The 18,402-nt window shown below is 41.9% G+C and overlaps 1 protein-coding gene across 1 annotated transcript in view; it reads right to left on the bottom strand.

Annotated features, from left to right (window-relative positions):
• Positions 1–18,402, bottom strand: part of GNS (glucosamine (N-acetyl)-6-sulfatase) — a 230,871-nt gene that overhangs the window by 105,286 nt on the left and 107,183 nt on the right. The window contains exons 3-4 of the mRNA XM_086919043.1: positions 5,871–6,074; positions 4,531–4,596 (exon numbers count right to left, since the gene is read on the bottom strand). Coding sequence (XP_086775169.1) covers positions 4,531–4,596; positions 5,871–6,074 — 270 coding nt within the window. The remainder of the gene's footprint in view (positions 1–4,530; positions 4,597–5,870; positions 6,075–18,402) is intronic.

Here is an 18,402-nt window from a genome sequence, read left to right as displayed (position 1 = left end):
AATGAAAAGAAATAACACTCATAGCTAATGAGGTCCAATCACACCTCAGTTTCTAAAAGTAGGCAGGAACCAAGCACTCTGAGGACAGCGGCTCTGCCACGCATGAACACGGGTAGGTGTAGAGGGAACTGTTGGTTATCTTTGGTGGTTTGCTGAAGGGTAGTTCTAGGTCATGAAAGTGGTTTAGAATATGTAACATCTTTCTCTATTTAGTTGCTCGCAGACAACAATAGGCAAAACAACACAATAACATGGCTATAATAGAGGAAGAGGAGGCATATATAGAAATTAAACAAATAATAATTGTTTCTAATCCTTTTATGTATACACCAAACAATGTTTATGATCGGACTATGAAAAAAACGTTTATTACTCCTGTGTTACTCAAATTTTCATAGTCCACTTTATGTACTTGTTCCAGCAATGACTCGTAGTACAGTTTCAGAATGTTGAACACAGTAGCAGCCTGTGCAGATAAGTGCAGTGAGGTGGGGCAGTGGTGGAGTGGAGGGGTGAAAGTGACAAACGACGGGAAAGGGAATGTAAAATAAATAACTAAAACCACTTACCTTACCGTTTCTGGGACAGGTTGTACGGGATATTGTGGTGCAGCGCTTTGTGGTACATGCAGCCGATTTTGAAATGCACCCAGGCCTCTAAAGGAAGCCAATTCAGTGTACGAAGGTCACGAGAGATGTGATCAAGGGTAGTGACATAGCTACCTATTCCCACTTGGAAATTACAGTTTATAAAATGTGAAAAGGAATCTCCAATTTTATCCTATGGGAGAGGTAGGCAACTCAGTAGTGAAAAATTAATTTACAGGTCACTACCAGGACATGTAAAACTTCCATGTCCAACCTTTTAATTACGATGCACCCTGCCCTATGTTCTCCCTAGGGTGTACCTTTGTGGTGACTTATAAAAAGCAAAAGGGGAGTTTAGGGCTTGGCAAGGAGGTTTTATTGCCAAGTCAACATAGCAGTTTAAAACTCCATTCCAGTTGCAGTGGCAAATCTGGGACATGTTTTAAAGTGCTTCTTTAGTGGGTGGCACAATAGGTGCTGCAGCACACAAGTAGCATTTCATTTTCAGGCCCTGGGTACATGTAGTACCAAATACTAGGGATATTCAAGTAAATTAAATATGCCACTTTGATGTATGACAATTTTACCAGGTGTAAATGGGAGAGCACAAATACTTTACCACTGGTTAGTAAGTAGTGCAGGGTTCTATGGCAAATAAAAATAGGTTTGGCAAAAGAATGGAAAAAAATGGAGGAATGCCACACAAAAGATGGTTGTTTTCAACAATCATCAACTTCCTTTTTTTCAGCTGGAAACCGGATTTCTGGTAGAGGCAACTGACACGCCCTTCCAGGTCTGGAGTCAAGGTACAAATATGTATTTCCTCCATATTTGATGATCATACGGCTCACAGGGCAGAATGCAAACCTAGTGATAGTGACACAAGAGTGTAGTATGCAAGCTTAGTTTCAAGTTTTTCGACAACTTTCTTCTGATTCTCCAATCCTACTTCCTCGGATTCAGAACATTTTGAATGATGTTCATGGCAACAAACATCTGTTGATAAAGCAAGGAACTCTCAAATGACTTGGAAGATTACTGCTGGAATATTCTAGGCCTTTTGGAACAAGCTTCGAGTCTCATCAGGAAGGCATGGTCAGATTCCATAGTTAAGCGATAAAGTTCAGCTTGGGTTAGATGGCAGAACCTGGATCCCGTGGGGACCTATGTAGTCCACATATTGAACCTCTTGCCAGAGTTGGAAAACGGAGGGCTGACATACTGCACCATCAATGCTTGCCTCCTTGGAGCCTATCTTCCCTTTCACGAGGTGCCAAGCGTGCTTCTGTATCCTTAATAGAATCAAAGCTTTTCTTCACGTTTGCTGGGAAATTTTACATTCATGAAGTCAGCTTCAGATTGATGAGGTCTGATGTCCTAACTCCTGACCAAAGTGCAGACATCTAAGAAAAGTGAGGTATTTAATAAAAGAGGCTGGGTTTGGCAGTACAAGTTGATATGGTCACAGGTATGGTCGATTCAATTTCAGATTCACAGTGGGATAGCTCCAGACTTGTTTTTTGCTTTCATGGTGGGATCAAAGTCAGCATAAAATGTATTTGATACATCATCAGTAATTTAAAACAGCAGAATCTTATTTCCAGCTGCATTTCCCCATGGGCATGCCAAGTGACCCATTTGGCCATACTTTTAAATAGTTACACAATTTTGTCTGACCTTGCTTTTCTTATGTAAAGAGTTAAATTAGACAATAAGGAGAGTGATTGAAGTGATGGAATACCTTCATTTCAGGGAAAGCAGTGCACTGCCTATTGGGAGAGATTGCTAGTGGTATACCCAAATACTGAGGTGGGTTCTGCTTGTAAAGGATCACTAATCCCAAGTTGGTGCCTTTGTACTTTCCCATACCATAAACATATTTAAAGTTTGTGGTTGCAGATATTAGTCCATAATGGTTTGCCGCACTAACTGCATAATGGGAAAAGCTATATCCCACCTATGTGAATCAATACTGCTCTGCAGTTTTAACTTGGAAAGAGACACTGTATCACCCTTCCTCTACCCCTGATGCTGCACATAGTCGTTAGATCTGAAAAATGCGACTGTCAGACACTTTCTAAACATTACACTGAATGTAATGGAGTAATACAACACAAAACTGAAATTATATTTCTGGACATTTAATTTCAATATGTCGAGATACTAGCAAGAAATATTCTGAGTGTACTGAAGACATATAAGACTGTGGGTCAGATGTAGATAGTCAGCATTTACAGATTCTAAAATACCGAATTATACCGATTCGTTATTTTAGAATCGGTAAGTGCTATGTAGGTATCCATTCGGTAAATTTTACCGAATCTGTAAAATTCGGTAAAAGGGGGGAAACATTGAAGGGTGGCACAGGGTGTCACTTTGAAACCCTGTTGCACCCCTGAATTGTGTATGGGTGCACATATGGCACACATACATGCCCTAAGGGCATGTATGTCTGCCACATGGTACTGTTAATATTTGCATAAATTTGCATTTTTTAGGGTTTTCGAAATTTACCACCAACTTGTAGTTGGTGGTAAATAACGAATCCTAAAATGGGAAAATCACTCATTTGAGTGCTCCCTACATTTCAGGATTCGGTAATTTACGAATCGGTATTTAAGAATTCGGTAATTTACCGATTCCTTAAATTACCGATTCAGTAAATTACCGAATCCTTAATTTAGGTCCCTACTTATGAAAAGCCTAATTCCGGTCGGTAACGGCCGAAATTCGGTAATTTCGGCCGTTACCGACCGGTAATAGGCTTCCTACATCTGGCCCTGTATGAAGTAAAAGCAGTGTCCCGACAGCATGCGAGAATGCGAAGTTCGATCGGTGGGGGGTTGTCGGGTGTTAGATCAACTATACACAGCTAGTTATGGATTTAAAATCAATTTCATCATAACATCTTGACAACCATTTTTCAGCAAATGATTACAAAGCAGCATGCTCAACACTAACCAGATGTAAATTTCCACAAGAAAAGTACCGGGACACTTGTGGCTACCCTGACTGCTGTGGCCTGGGTGCATTATGTTTTCAGATCTTTGGCAGTACACCAGCCTAAGCTAAATAACTGCAATCTCAGGCGAGTTGGTAAAGTAGTCTGGAAAGGTCGGCTCAAGCAAAAAAGCCTCCAGTAGACAGGATGAAAGTTGTGTAAAACAGGGGCGTAACACAGGCACCCGCATCCCTGAGGTGCTGAGGGGGAGGGGGGGGGAATAGATATGCAGGGGCCCCCAGCACAGTAATCCGGCCGAAGATCTCAGGATTCAATCCGGACCGGGCCCCTCCGTTTATCTTGCAGTGGGGCCCCCTCAATTTCGTTACACAACTGGTTTAATGTATAGGAGTATGGAAAGCCATAGAAAATCTGGCGTGTACCATGCCAATATACAACTCTGTCTTGCACGTCAACACATAAAGCTCAGAACAGTACCCGGTCTATGTCCTTTTCGTTGCCTTCAGAAATGAGGGCATACGACTGGGCCAGTTAACCGGCCTTTCAGATAGTCACCTGTTGGCAAACCTCCAAATGCACTACTTGGGTGATGCAAATCATGTGTTTAAATTTGATTAATCAAAAATGCTGTAACAAATCTCCTATAAACACTAAATGTTCTTGGCAATGCCCTACAGTGAGTAAAGGAAGGGTGCATTATTGACAGATGTTTGCATGTAAGCTCTGCAAAAGGAACCCCCGAAGAGGCAAATACATCCCTAAAAATATGTCATTGTGTGGTTTAAGTGCGTTCCTCCTTTTTTTTTATTTCTACAGAAGACGATATGAACATAATTAGGTATAATATATGATGTTCCACACAGTGTTAGCAAAATGATAACTTGAAAACGAACCATAAACTTAAACAACGCAGTTTTAAGATAACAATAAGACATGCATGTTTCCAAGTGTTCAAAATTGTGGGATATTTAAGTCACTTACTAAAGCAAACCAGTAATTCCACCCAGGGGGGATGTGCTCAACGCCACCAGCATCTTCATCTCCATACTGAGAAAACAGGACACAAAAGCAGTATTGAGACTCAATATGCTCCAGGTGCAACACGATTAGAGGTACTTGGGTGAGATCATACTTCTTAGCCTCAAATGGTAACAACTAGAATAACTCAAAGTTCAACTAAATTGAACAGTACACAGGAAGTTACATGTGTCGGCAATTGCTTAAAACCAGCGGCATCTCTATGTTTCTAAACGTAATACTTTTTGGTATTCACAAAAATTCAACATTGGTTTAAGAATGCGCACACTGAACAATTTACATGGTATACCTTACAACAAACTTCTAATGAACCCGGATACCTTGAAGTATGGATGCAACAGTGCAGGGTGAAACCCGGCAAGTAATAGTACCAGAAAAGTCTGTAATGTCAATTTACAAACTTCCATTTTGCAGTATCAGTCAAAAGACAATAAAATATTAAAGCCCTCCTGCAGAGAGTTTATTAGGCCACCTTTCTATTGAAGTCCAGCATGTATTGTTAGTACCTCCAATTAAAAGCCAACACAAACTGGAGCAAAAACAAGGTTGTGTAAGGAGAAACATTTGTGTTGCGGTGTAACAGAGGATACAACTGTAATCTTCACAAATGCTTATTCGATTTTTTGACGTACCATCCAAAGCAACATGCCTCGGTGGTATAAATAACATGCGTTGCAAATCCATTAACCCCAAAAAGGTCTTATCAGATCCAGAACTCAGATAAAATAGCTCCTTCCCATTCTGGAAGAGATTTCCTAAAGTCCCTGAGAGAGAAGAAAGGGTTTACCTTAGATCATCTCCTCTTGCAAGTACAAAGGAGAGATAGACTTAAATGCATCTGTTCGATACGTCAGTGGAAGCAATACGCGGCCCATGTAGTGCACCAGTCCTGACGCTTTGCTTAGTTAGGTCGTCTTCGAGGCCAAAATGAAATAACGCCTGAAAGAGGACTTAAAAACATTAGAAAACCAAATTTAACTTTCCTGAATAGGTTCACCAGGATCCAAAACGAGCCCTTATACAGCGCCTTGAGTATGAGAAGGAAGAAGATGGGTGAACAACAACAGAGGCAACATTTTGCCCAATTCATTTGGAAAATGTTACTTTTTCAGGGATGTTACTCTCAGTAGCATGGAATAATATCCCTTCCCCAGAGGGAACAGGTCAAGTTCCTGAGTGCGGTAAGACCAATGTAGACAATCATGCTTTACTCCCTTATACACAAAGAAGTGCAACACAAGACGTGACTGTGAAATAAGAGAGACAAAAATGTCATACAATACCTGATTTAAGTATTTGCCAGCAAAAAACGTTTGGTAGCCGTGAGCGTACAGCAGCGCTGGAAATGTGTTGGGCTCCTGAGTCTTCTGCCAGGATTTGCTGCTGCAATTTCCCTCCAAGGTGTTATTCACAACGTGATGGTTATGAGGGTACTTCCCGGTCAGAATACTGGATCGGCTTGGACAACACAGGGCACTGGCCACATACTACAGAAGACAGGGAATGGAAAGCAGAATGCAGAGTGATGAGACAGCAATAAAGAAGGCTGGGATCTGCTAGGAGAGGAGCAGTGTTGTCATGGTTGGGTGCTCTCGGGGTGACAAGAGAAAGGTTGCTGCTGGCCAGCTCTGGAGCAGGTGGGTGTGTGCTAGGGTTTTGTAAGTCACTGACATTCTGAGGTCCTGATAACTGATGAACACTCTCCTTGATATAGAAAAGAAGGCAAGATCAGCTATAAAATGAAGACACAACTGTAGCTATAGCTACAACAGATGTCTTGAGCATGTTTTGATACTCACTTTGGATTCTCATATCGAGAACAAATATTTCATATAATAAAAATTAACAATATGTACAACTATACCACTGAAACTTGATGCATAGATAGCAGGGATAATTTTTGGCTGGACAAGGGATTTACCTGTTAAAGTCCGTTTTATTTGGGAAACACTTTTGGCATTTTTTAAATGTAATTTTTCGGAAAAAATCCGTAGGAAACCTACGAACTGTTTTTTTGTGTCACTCAAGTGAAAAGTACACACAACTGGCCATTTCATCAGGAGAACCCCATGTTCACTTTAATGCATTAATATCAGTGGGTGCCCTTAAGTAGAAAGAAGGTGAAATTATCAACAGTGCTAATAGTTTGCACCATCAAAATACAGACAACTTTTCCTGAGAAAGGTTAGGACTAGCGTTCAAATACCCAATGTCTTACTTACCATACGTCAAGTATAACTATTATACAAATAAATGTTTCAGAACTAGAGGTTTGTATGCCCATATTTAGCTGTATGGGTACAATAGTACATATAATGAACATTTGTTTTTTGATTTTCAAAAAAACCTTTATTTCAAAGAATATGCACAGTACAATTACACAATTGCCAAATTGCAGGAGACTAGGCGCGTCGAAGCGTTCCAGAACCACTGAAATAATCACATGTTCAAACGGCAATAGAAACTTTATCCAGAAGAGTTACCAACAGCTCAGTGAAAAAGGGCAGGAGCGGGCACCCAGAGGGAGAAACATCATGAGTAAGGGAGGGAGGGACAAGGACGGGGGCCCGTGTACTGGAGGGGGCCAGCTTATGGACCAGCACCGGCGGCAGCCGCGGGACGGGAGCCGGCAGGGAGCGCGGGAGAGGACGCTGTTTGCTGAGGGGCGCGGCTTGCAAGATAGGTAACTAGTGGTCCACAATATCTAGAGGACGGGTTTTAGCCGGCAAGAGATCCCAAAACTCAGAAAGGAGTACCACTGTTAGCTGCCGACCAACACACTACAACAAAGGTGACAATTTGAATTCTGCGTCACGGAAGGTGTAAGAATAGCCTGGACAAGCCACTGTTATTTTAAGGTAAATTTATATTTTACGAGCACTGCTGATGTACTCTTCTGAAAAATAAACAGACAGTGACTCCAATACGTGCCTATGTTGACAAATAAGTTCTGGTGCCGAACACCGGAAAACACGGCACAGATTGTTGTGTACCTAGACTCCACAATAGTATTACAAGTGTGTATACGAAAAACAGCAAACAGCACAAACATTGCCACCAGTCCATAACTGGAATGCACATCTGTAAAATACTCACCCTAAAACCTGCAAGTATATTACACTCACTCCCATTAAACAATGGCTTTAAACTTATATTTATTGTACGGCTTTTCTAATTCTGTGCCCTTGTTTTGATGCTCTGTTCAAGTTAATTCTAACAAAACCTTTCCACTCTCTCTATAGACAGTTTGAATAAATTCCTTTCTTTTTTTAAGGTATGCCTACAGACAGCTTTAGCTAGGTCACCAGCACAGTGGCATTAAAATAATTTATGAATGGGTGAGGGTGGGTCAACCCTCTTCATCCATTGGTCTTCACCAGTCATTGTGCTATAACCCACCAAAATCATACAGCAGTCGCAATGGGTCAACCCATTTCAGACACGCACTCTCCTACACTGTAAGGGACAGCAATTTGTCTGATCATATGTGCACATCTGCCTAAAGAAAAAAAGTGCATGCTAACTCCCAATGAACCTTGGTGTGCCAATATTTTACTTTGTCAATGCTTTTTTTTTTAATTGTTCAACTTTGTTTTAGCCATTCATGTGTGTTAAAATTGTGTGTTCAGGTTTGAATAATTCAAAACCACTAGTCCCTTTCTTTGCATCACTAAAAATCATAATTTCCAAGTCATGTGCATGAAAACTAAACTAGCTTTGGCAGACCCAATAGCTATCAACTATGCAAGAGCTATTGGGTTTGCCAATATGTTTTAGCATGTTGTACACTACGCGGCTGCTGTTCAGCATGGCTAAAAGTTAGTGGGGTAGAGTGCAGGGGAGTGTCGTAGAGTAGAGTGGAGAGTTATGGTTGTGGGGTAGAGAGCTGTGGAGTGGGGCAGAATGATGTAGAGTTGAGAGACGTGAATTGGAGTGTCAGAGTAGCATAGAGTGGAGTGGTGTACAGTGTTGTGGTGTGTCGTGGAGGGAGTAGAGTGTCAGAGTGGAAGGGCATACGGTGTTGGAGAGTAGAGAGACAGAGCAGAGTATATTGTTGTAGAGTGGAGTAGTGTAGGAGAATGGAATGGCAGAGTGGAATAGAGTGTTGTAAAGTTGAATGGTGTGGACTAGAGAGGAGTGGAGTAAAGCAGACTGGAGTAGTGTGTCGTAGATTAGAATGGAGTATAGTGGCATGAAGTGGCATACAGGGACTTGCGTAGAGCGTTGTAGTGTGATGAGTGTTGTAGAGTGGCATAGAGTGTTGCAGAGTGTCAGAGTGGAGTAAAGTTGTATAGGGTAGAGTGTCAGAGTGGAGTATTGTGTAGTGTCAGAGTGTTGTAGAGTGGACTAGAGTTAATGGCATAAAGGACAGTGGAATAGAGTAGATTGATGTAGAGTGCATTAGCTTTGACTAAAGTGGCGTAGATTCCATTGGGGAAGAGTGAAGTGGCTCAGAGTGGAGTAGAGTGGCATAGAGTTCAGTGATGTAGAGTAGATGGTTTCAGAGTAGAGTGAAGTGGTGTAGATTGGAGTGGTGCAGGGTAGAGTGAAGATGCATAGAGTAGAGTGGCGTAGAGTAGCCTAGAGTAGTGTGGCATAAAGAATGGCGTAGAGTTGAGCGGCGTAGAGTTGAGTGGCGTAGACTATATTGGAGCACAATGCAGTAGAGTGGCGTAGAGGTGAGGGGTGCAGAGTTGAGTGCATTGGAGCAAAGTGCAATGGAGCAGCGTACAGTGGGGCAGAGTGCATTGGCATGCAGTGCAATGGCACAGAGTAAAGTGGAACAGTGACAAAGAGTGCAGTGGTGCATAGTAGAGTGGGGTAGTGTGCACTGGAATACAGCAAGCAGAGTGGTACAGAGTTAAGAGGTGTAGAGGGTCCAGTGTCAGAGTGCAGGGGTGCGAAGAAGATTAGAGTGGCGTAGAGTGGATTGGCATAGAGTATACTGGAGTAGAGTGCACTGCTGTAGAGTGCAGTAGATTGTTGCAGAGTAGAGTGCAATGGTGCAGAGCAGAGTGGCACAGAGTTCAGTGGCAGAGAGTACAGTGTTGCACAGTAAAAAGTTGTAGAGTGCAATGGCATACAGTAGCATAGAGAGGTGCAGAGTAAAGAGACGGAGAGTGCAATGGTGTCGAGTGACAGAGTAGAGTGTTGCATAGTAGAGCATAGTGGCGTACAGTGCAGATTACCGTAGAATGCAGTGGAGGAGTGTGTATTGGTTTTGATGTAACGTGGTGTAGAGTGCATTGGGGTAAAGCAGAGTAGCGTAGAGTGGTGCAGAATAAATTGACGCAGAGTGCAATGGTGTACAGTAGAGTAGAGTGCATTGGCGTAGAGTGTTGCAGAGTAGAGTGTTGTGATGTACACTGCAATGGTGTAGAGTAGATTGGCATAGAGTATATTGGCTTTGAGTAAAGTAGTGTAGAGTGAATTGGCACAAAGCGTAGTGGAGTAAAGTGCAGAGGCATAGAGTGGAGTGGAGCAGGGTAGATTGCAGTGGCTTAGTGGAATGGCATAGAGTGGAACAATGTGGCACAGGGTACATTGTTTCAGAGTAGAGGGAAGTGGTGTTGAGTGTAGTAGCACAGAATAGTGTTTTGTAGAGTGATAAAGTGCAGTGGTACAGAGTAGAGTAGTGGGTTGTAGAGTAGAGTAGTGTGGGGTAGAGTGCATCAGCATAGAGAGGAGTGGAGCAGGGTAGATTGCAGTGGCGAAGCATGGAATGGCGCTGAGTGGAATTGAGTGGCGCAGAGTACATTGTTTCAGAGTACAGTGAAGTGCTGTAGAGTGTAGTGGCATAGAGTAGAGAGGCATAGACTGAAGTGACAGTATGGAGAAGAGTGGCATAGTGTGAAGTGGTACAGAGTATAGTGTAGTGACGCAATGTGGAGCTGAAGGTTGTAGTGTGGAGTGATGCAAAGAAGAGTGCAGTGTCGAGGAGTGGTGTAGAGTAGGGTGGGATTGGGTAAAGTGCAGCATGTATGGTGTGGTAGCGCTTTGCCATTACAGACAACTCATCTGCAATTGAAATTACCATTACATTTAGGCAGACATATAGTTTTACTGCTAAAACTAGACAGTGCACAAAAGATAATGTGTGGAAATGTCATCACATAGTGTATTGATTTGCTATGAAAGTATTATATTGGTTTCCACCGCACTTCAAAATTACCCCAAAATATGCTACATTTGTGCTGTTTTTAGATTCTGAAATATCGGTTTGGTTCATTTAAACACATTTCAATTTAGTTTTGTGCTAGAAAAAAAATCATACAGCACAACCCAAGTAGCCAGCATGATTGTCACATAAATGCTCTCATTGTGAGGGTAGAGAAAGTAAAATAAACACCAAGCTCCCTGGAAGACAGAGACTGATATTTGACCTTGGTCTTTGAATGCACAGCTAATGTGGCAAGATAATAACAAGATTTAAAGGCCTATTTACAGAAACTCAGTACTGGTGGAAGTATACAGTATATAGTGTTTGGGCAAGGTAAGGGACACACTCAAGCTGAAAAACTGGGGGTCTATATAGGAGCTTCCAGGAGCTCAAAACAGCTAAGAACCCCTACCGAAGTGAGTCAGAGCATGTAATACTATTAAATGTATCTAAATATAGGAACAACAGGAAACCTGATCAACAGAAACGCACTTGATTGTTGGTGAGACCCATCCATAAACATTGGATTCCCATCAAAGTCTTGTCATATTCAATATTCTCACTTGGTCATCCAAAGTGGGATGGTCTGTCTCTTGATCATTGAGTTCTTTCCATAACCCACATGAAGTTGGGTCAAGCCCACAATCACTTCTTAACCATGAGCCTGTGTTATTGATGGGACCATGTGCAGTGCAAAACAAAAAACAAGTGGTGACTTAAAATAGGGTAAAGAGTCAAAAAAGAAACTTTAATAGATATTGACCTTTCCCGAACTAAAAACAAGACCAGTGCAAAAAAAGCAGTTTCAACATATAACTGCGTAAAGGGCTGACATGTTTCAGCCGACAGGGAAAAAGATCCCACAGCTTTCTTCAGGGCCTCTGTTCTAACGTGTTTGCTATTGCGTGATTTATAATAAATCTAGAAAATGTGAATAAATCAATTTAAATAAAGGACTCGGGAACTGTCAGCGGCAACGACGGACAGAGCGGGGCCTCCTACTTCCTGAGCTTGGTCCAGGAGAGGTGAAGTCTGGTCCCTGGTCAATCTGGATGTGAGAGACACCGGTTGATACAGAGGAATAGTAACATGGATTGTTCACTTATATCCTTTATTTAAATTGATTTATTCACATTTTATCAATTTATTACATATCACGCAGTAGCAAACACGTTAGAACAGAGGCCCTGAAGAAAGCCGTGGGATCTTTTTCCCTGTCGGCTGAAACATGTCGGCCCTTTCCGCAGTTATATGTTGAAACTGCTTTTTTTGCACTGTTCTTGTTTTTAGTTCGGGAAAGGTCAATATCTATTAAAGTTTCTTTTTTGACTCTTTACCCTATTTTAAGTCACCACTTGTTTTTTGTTTTGCACTGCACATGGTCCCATCAATAACACAGGCTCATGGTTAAGAAGTGATTGTGGGCTTGACCCAACTTCATGTGGGTTATGGAAAGGTCTCAATGATCAAGAGACAGACCATCCCACTTTGGATGACCAAGTGAGAATATTGATCATGACAGGACTTTAATGGGAATCCAATGTTTATGGATGGGTCTCACCAACAATCAAGTGTGTTTCTGTTGATTAGGTTTCCTGTTGTTCCTATATTTAGATAGATGTAATAGTATTACATGCTCTGACTCACTTCGGTAGGGGTTCTTAGCTGTTTTGAGCTCCTGGAAGCTCCTATATAGACCCCCAGTTTTTTTTGTTGTTATTATCAGTATTTAAGGGGATAATATTCTGGGCTGGTCTTTAAAATATCCCTTAGACCCTTCTCTCACTGTGTGTTTTGCGACACACTCAAGCTGTACAGCCTAAAGCAAATAAAGACAGCATGTAGAAAGCAAGCAAAAGTGAGTTACAAACCACAAAGCCGATGGTAAGCAATGGGCAGATTGCTTTCCTAGAAAAGCTTTCAGAATGTCCCCCAAGATGTTGCTGCACTGTCTGGTAGGCTTCAATCTAAAATGTTTCAAAACTTGTTTTAAGAAAACCTGCTTGCTTGGAAGCAGACATATTCCCATATTGTTCTATTATAAATATGTGCCCCAATTCATTTTATAGTCGAAATTTGTGTGCTACACTTGCTTTTTTTGTGTTCGCTCTATTTTCGTGCCATATGCTTGCAATAAAAAAGCATTGGCAAAGCCATCAGGCATCTCCTGTGAGACTTATTGGCTTGGTCAGTGATTTTTAGCCTTGCTCTAGATCGCTGCGGCTACTTTGCACGCATTCCTAAAGATACAAAAAAAAAAGAAAAAGCACTATGACCTGGCCAACAAGTCCTTTTGTAACCATGAAGCAACACACGTGTACCTACAAAATGAGGTAAATGGTTTATTTTTATTTAGCAACCTGAGATGGATATGTAAACAAAACTTTGCGCAAAAGTGCTTTAAAAAAATAAACAGGAGAGGAGAGGGTGCCTCTGGGAAAGCAAACTGCAAAAAAGGGTGGGAGAAGAGGGGAAAGCAAAGGCCCCCATAGGATAGAGCAGCACATGGGAGAGAACCAACATTGAGCATTGGGGGTGGGCAGAGAAGCAAATGAGGAAGACAGCTAGAAAACACATGCACACTTGTGGAGTGCCTTAAGAGAAAGAAAGTATACTACCCCAAAAGCGAGCAGTCATGGAAGTGTGGAAAACGTGTAATATTTTACTTGGCATAAGCTGCAGCCATTTCAGCTGAGGTGTCCTTTTAAGTTTCCTTTGTAATTCTTTCGTCTTTTCATTCTGCCTGTGCTATCTATTTTAGTTGACTTCCTGACTCAGCTAAAAGAAATGTACATGCTGAGAGTTTGTAGCTGTCAGTACTTCTGTTGACTGTCAATCACTTCTGCTGCCATAAGCACTCTTGCTCCCCCTCCCACTTTACTGACCAAGTGGTTATTCATCTGCCCTTGTTTGTTGAAAACTATTTCAAAAACTTGTCCTTCCTATTTCTGTTCACATGCTTACACTGCAGAAAAACTGTATAAAAGCTCTGTGCTTTGTGACTTCAGTGTACTACCTCAGGCAGCCCTTAAGAATGCTGTGTGGACGTGGTCCCACTCATGAGTGATTAATAAACTTGTTATTTATTCCTACTCCAGTGCTGATCCATACTTTGTTGGTTTTTGAACTCATGGACAAAAGGGTGACCCTGCACCAGTGTACCCCTAAAAAGGTATATTTCCACAGTTGGCGCCCGTCTTGGAACCCCATCGGAGACGTCGCCGCCCGAAGGAGTGGTCTTGACGGAGGATTGGAATTTTGCTGAGGAAGCGCACTGCACGAGGAGATCGTTGTCTTTGCAGGCAGACATGACTTTTCTGGTTTTCCTGATTTGACCCTCCGGATGGTGCGGTCGCGACTGGCGTTTTCTTTGGCGCAATTTTGGAGAGACCCTTAGGTCGACCAGATATCACCAGGTGGGATTTGGAGACTTCTATCTGGTACGGTCGCTAAAGCGGCACTCTTGATTTGTTAAGCCAGAGCTTTTTGTTTGAATTTGTGATTCACTTTTTGCAAAAATTGAAGGCAGGTATTGTGGAGATTTTTCTCCTTTTGAAAGATTTTGAAGTAGTAATATTTTACAAATTTTTTATGAAGCATGCCTGTTCTCAGCACACTCTGTAGGGGGTCTTGCTGCTCTGGTGGTACCAAAAAGTAAGCTTGAAAAAAAAACTCAGCCGTCTCCCCCAGAGGGGACACCTAATAAAGACATATATGTCAAATATGGTATTTCTCCCATAATGTAAAGTATACTGTGGAACAAATACACAAAGAAAGATTCTGATCTACAATGGCCTGTGAATGGGTCATTTGATTTTAAAATGGTTCAATATGTAGAGTAGTGTTTATTTGAAAGAAAAAATAGACAGGATATGTTTGATTGTGTGCGTATGTGGGAGAAAGAAGTACGAGAGAGAGTGAAGAGAGCAGAAGTTATAGCAGAAAAAGAACAACGAAAAACGATATATCAAAAAAGCGCTAGAATTAAAAAAAATAAAGTAAAGAAGAAAAAACAAAATAGAAAAAGAAGATAGGGAACGTCGATTAGAGGTAAATGGCCAGTACCCTATTAGGCACCCTATTTATCCCATACTTATTAAGGCTCAGGATGACTACATCCTATTAGATCACCCAGTATAAATTTCCCACTCCAAGTGCCCCTGAGGATGAGGTTTTGGATAAGGAGCATTTGTCTTCAGAAGAAAAAGATAAAGATAAGCAAATTGGGCGGCAGACTTGCTCTACTTTATCTAGGGAAGTGAACGATAACTTGCGGTATATTGCTAGAGAGGAAGCAGGTTGGACTACTACAGCAACACAGTTACAGTTCAGACTTGGGGAAGATGCCAAACAGTTTTATTTTTGTAGAAAAATTCATTTGGGAGGTAATATATGGTTGGTGGCATATTTTTAATGCAACAGAATCAGATGATATAAGTACTGATTATTAACAGTTAGGAGATGGGACGGTCCTTTTTTCGAACCTACCTGATATGATTAGACGGGTGGTCAAATTACAAGATGACACATTGCGTTTGCGAAAGGAGCAAGAATTAGCTAGGCAAAATAAAGTTGCAGAAGCAGTTCAATCTCAGGCAAAGAAAGTAGATGCTTTGGTGGATGCGAATAAACCTAGCAGTAGTGAGTCTGCTATGAAACCTATGCGTGAAGCTGCACCCCTGTTTGTTCATATGAAGGGTGCAGGAACCAATAATGATGAAACTTCAGGTGATGCAAAGGGATATTTTATATATAATTGGGTTTACACTCCTTGGAGTAAAGCGGATGTGATGGCTCTTAAAGCTGCTTTGCCCGACCCCCGCAAAAATCCTGCCGCCTTCTATGAGGAGGTGGAAGGAGCCATTAGCTCCTGCACTACGACCTTGCCAGATTTTTATATGCTCTTTGGGCTTATTCTGCCCCCTAATATGTAGAGAACAATATGTAAAATAGATGATAATGTAGCATATGGTGATACCTGGGAACATTTAGAACAAATAGACGTGGAAAGGGAGCCTGCACAGAAACCTCAGAAGGAGATATTAGATCTTGCAAAAGCTATTGTGACTAAGTTAAAGACTCTCATAACCCCTAAGAAAATAGATTGGACCACGTTAGCGTCCTGTAAACAGAAAAAGGAGGATTCTGACTTCTTTTCAAGGTTTGAGGAAACTTTCTATGATTTTAGTGGTCAGTCATTGGCCGATGATACGGGTAGGCATTTGTTTGTTGACAAATTTGTTGCTAATATGTTACCAGAAATAGCTAGTCGCTTAAAGGCCAGCGAGAGTTCTTGGACCATGTCTTCCCCAGTTTCCCTTTTGACCATGACCCAATATTATGAGCAACAGGAACAGGAACGAAAAGGCAGGGAGGATAAGAAAGTTAAAGAATTAAAGACTCAAGTATATGGTCCACTATTTAGGGGAAGTGGAAGAGGCGAACGCGCAATGTATACACCTGGAGTGCCCCCTTTTGCAAGGTCAGCAGTATCAGCGGGGAAGGGACAGTATGAGAGGACGCCCAGGGAATTCAGGAAGCAGTGGAGGTACAGGAGTTAGCCCCAGATTTAAAGCAGTTGAACAAGGACCAAATTACTCGAATACTTTTGATAGACAAAATCAATATCAAATGTCTGATTATTCTGCTGATGCTGCTGCAGATTCCGACTATGCACATTAATGCCAAGGATGGGGTAAGGGACCGGTCAAGGTACCAGTAGATCAAATGGGTTATGTTGATGCAAGCGTCTTGGGATTTACTGGTCGGTTTTTGGTTGACACAGGGGGCTACCTGTAGTGCTCTGTCTAAAAGACTGGTTATTAGGGCTCTCCTGTCCAGCACTATGATAACATCAATAGGATTCGATGGGACACCTACACCTAGCCCACTTTCACAGCAATTTGAATTCGGACTTGACAAATTTACTGCAGCATGTTCATTTTTGCTTTCCCCTACCACACCTGACAATATTGTGGGTATCGATATGCTTAAATATTTTTAATCAACAATACGTTGTTCTCCAGAAAGGAGGTGTGTTATTTTAAATAACAATTATCCAATGGTTGAGAGATCCTGTCTTATCAATGAGGATGCCACTCTGGCATCCTTATCTAGTGTGAAGAAGGAACATTAATATAGTTATCATTTCTTGCCTCCCATCATCACAAAGTCTCGTGAAAGAAATTGTAATATTGTAGACAGCAGGTTACCTATTTAGGTCACCTCCTGTCTAAGGGGAGACGTGCACTCATAACAAACCACATTCAGACCATTCTAGACACTCCTGTACCCCGCACTCAGAAAAATGTTCGTGCATGGATTGGCCTCATTTATTTTTGTAGGCCATTTTCACACAATATTAAACCTTTGTTGGTCTTTTTTTTTTTTGCCCTCTCATGGACTGCTGAGTGTGGAGCGCCTTCCAACAGTTACGCCAAGCCCTTTGCTCTGCACCAGTATTAGGTACCCCAGACATGTTGATGAGTGATTATTTGTTAGAGTTAATTGACAGCTTGTGTTCTATTTATCATCAGGTGCGGGAAGCTCCTACTTCGTGAGCCCTGCTGTGTTGACAGACCACCGCAACATCCTGGTCACCGAAAGAGAACGAGCTGCGTCACCTGAAGGACCTGAGGAAGTCTTCCCGGACCACACGATCCCTGGTACATCTAGATATCTGCTTCGATCCAGGAAGAAAGACATTTCAACGGAGAACGAGACTGTTTGAGCCACTGTCCTGGGTGGTTAAACACAGACTACAAAGGCGGGTACCTTATTAGTGACTACTCGTCTCAATGTTAGTGAAGAAACAAACACCTGTCCAGGACCTTAGGGCACCATCTGTTTTGTTGTTTGCCTAACAAGAAGGAGATCGCTGCGACAATATGCAATGGCAGTACAATCTGCATCCTTGGTCTGACTTTGACTACTGCCATCATCGCTACTGTAATGTGGGTAGTGGAGGAAGTAATGCCTGGAGCCTCCTTACCTAACATTTCTGTTACATCAATTGCTGCAAAAAAGCCCCATCATTTTGATCTACCGCAACATGAACTGGGATACTGGCAAAATCTGAGAAACAATTAATTTCTTCAAATGTTGCATCGGACACACCAGCTAAGCAATGCTACTAACTGTTTGGTTTGTGGCAAGATTCTTCCTCATCAGAACATAAAAGGAATCCAGTTGTTACCGCTGCCATTCTCTCACAATGGCTCCTGCCCAGCTTGGTTCAAACTTCTATATGCCTCTAATGAACAAAGTCTGTTACCCCAACGAAGATAGGGGACCCATAAGCAAAAGGGGCAGCTTTAGAAATGGAAGAATATAGTAAAGGAAATGCAGCAACAAACTATGTATATTTAAATTCTATGTCGGCTAAAGTAAATAGACCCCTTGTTATCTCTGTTGCCATGACCACAGTCCCCCTTTGTGTACAGGCGATGTGCCAGTGGGCCACAGTAACTGTACTGCAGTGTTGCAGATGTCTACAAGAGGCCGAAGCAACTTCCTTGCATCACGTCACACTTCTTACGTTTGTGGAAATAAGGCATACTACTTCCTACCTCCAGACTGGTCTGGTACTTGTTACATAACTTTCCTTCTACCACCTGTGTTTTTAGCTCCCTTAACCTACCATCAGGATTTGCAAT

The sequence above is a fragment of the Lissotriton vulgaris genome, chromosome 1_1 (assembly GCF_964263255.1).
Source record: "Lissotriton vulgaris chromosome 1_1, aLisVul1.2, whole genome shotgun sequence".
Classification (NCBI taxonomy): domain Eukaryota; kingdom Metazoa; phylum Chordata; class Amphibia; order Caudata; family Salamandridae; genus Lissotriton; species Lissotriton vulgaris.
The sequence above is the reverse complement of the archived record's forward strand: the minus strand, read 5'-3'. Positions and strand labels throughout refer to the sequence as shown.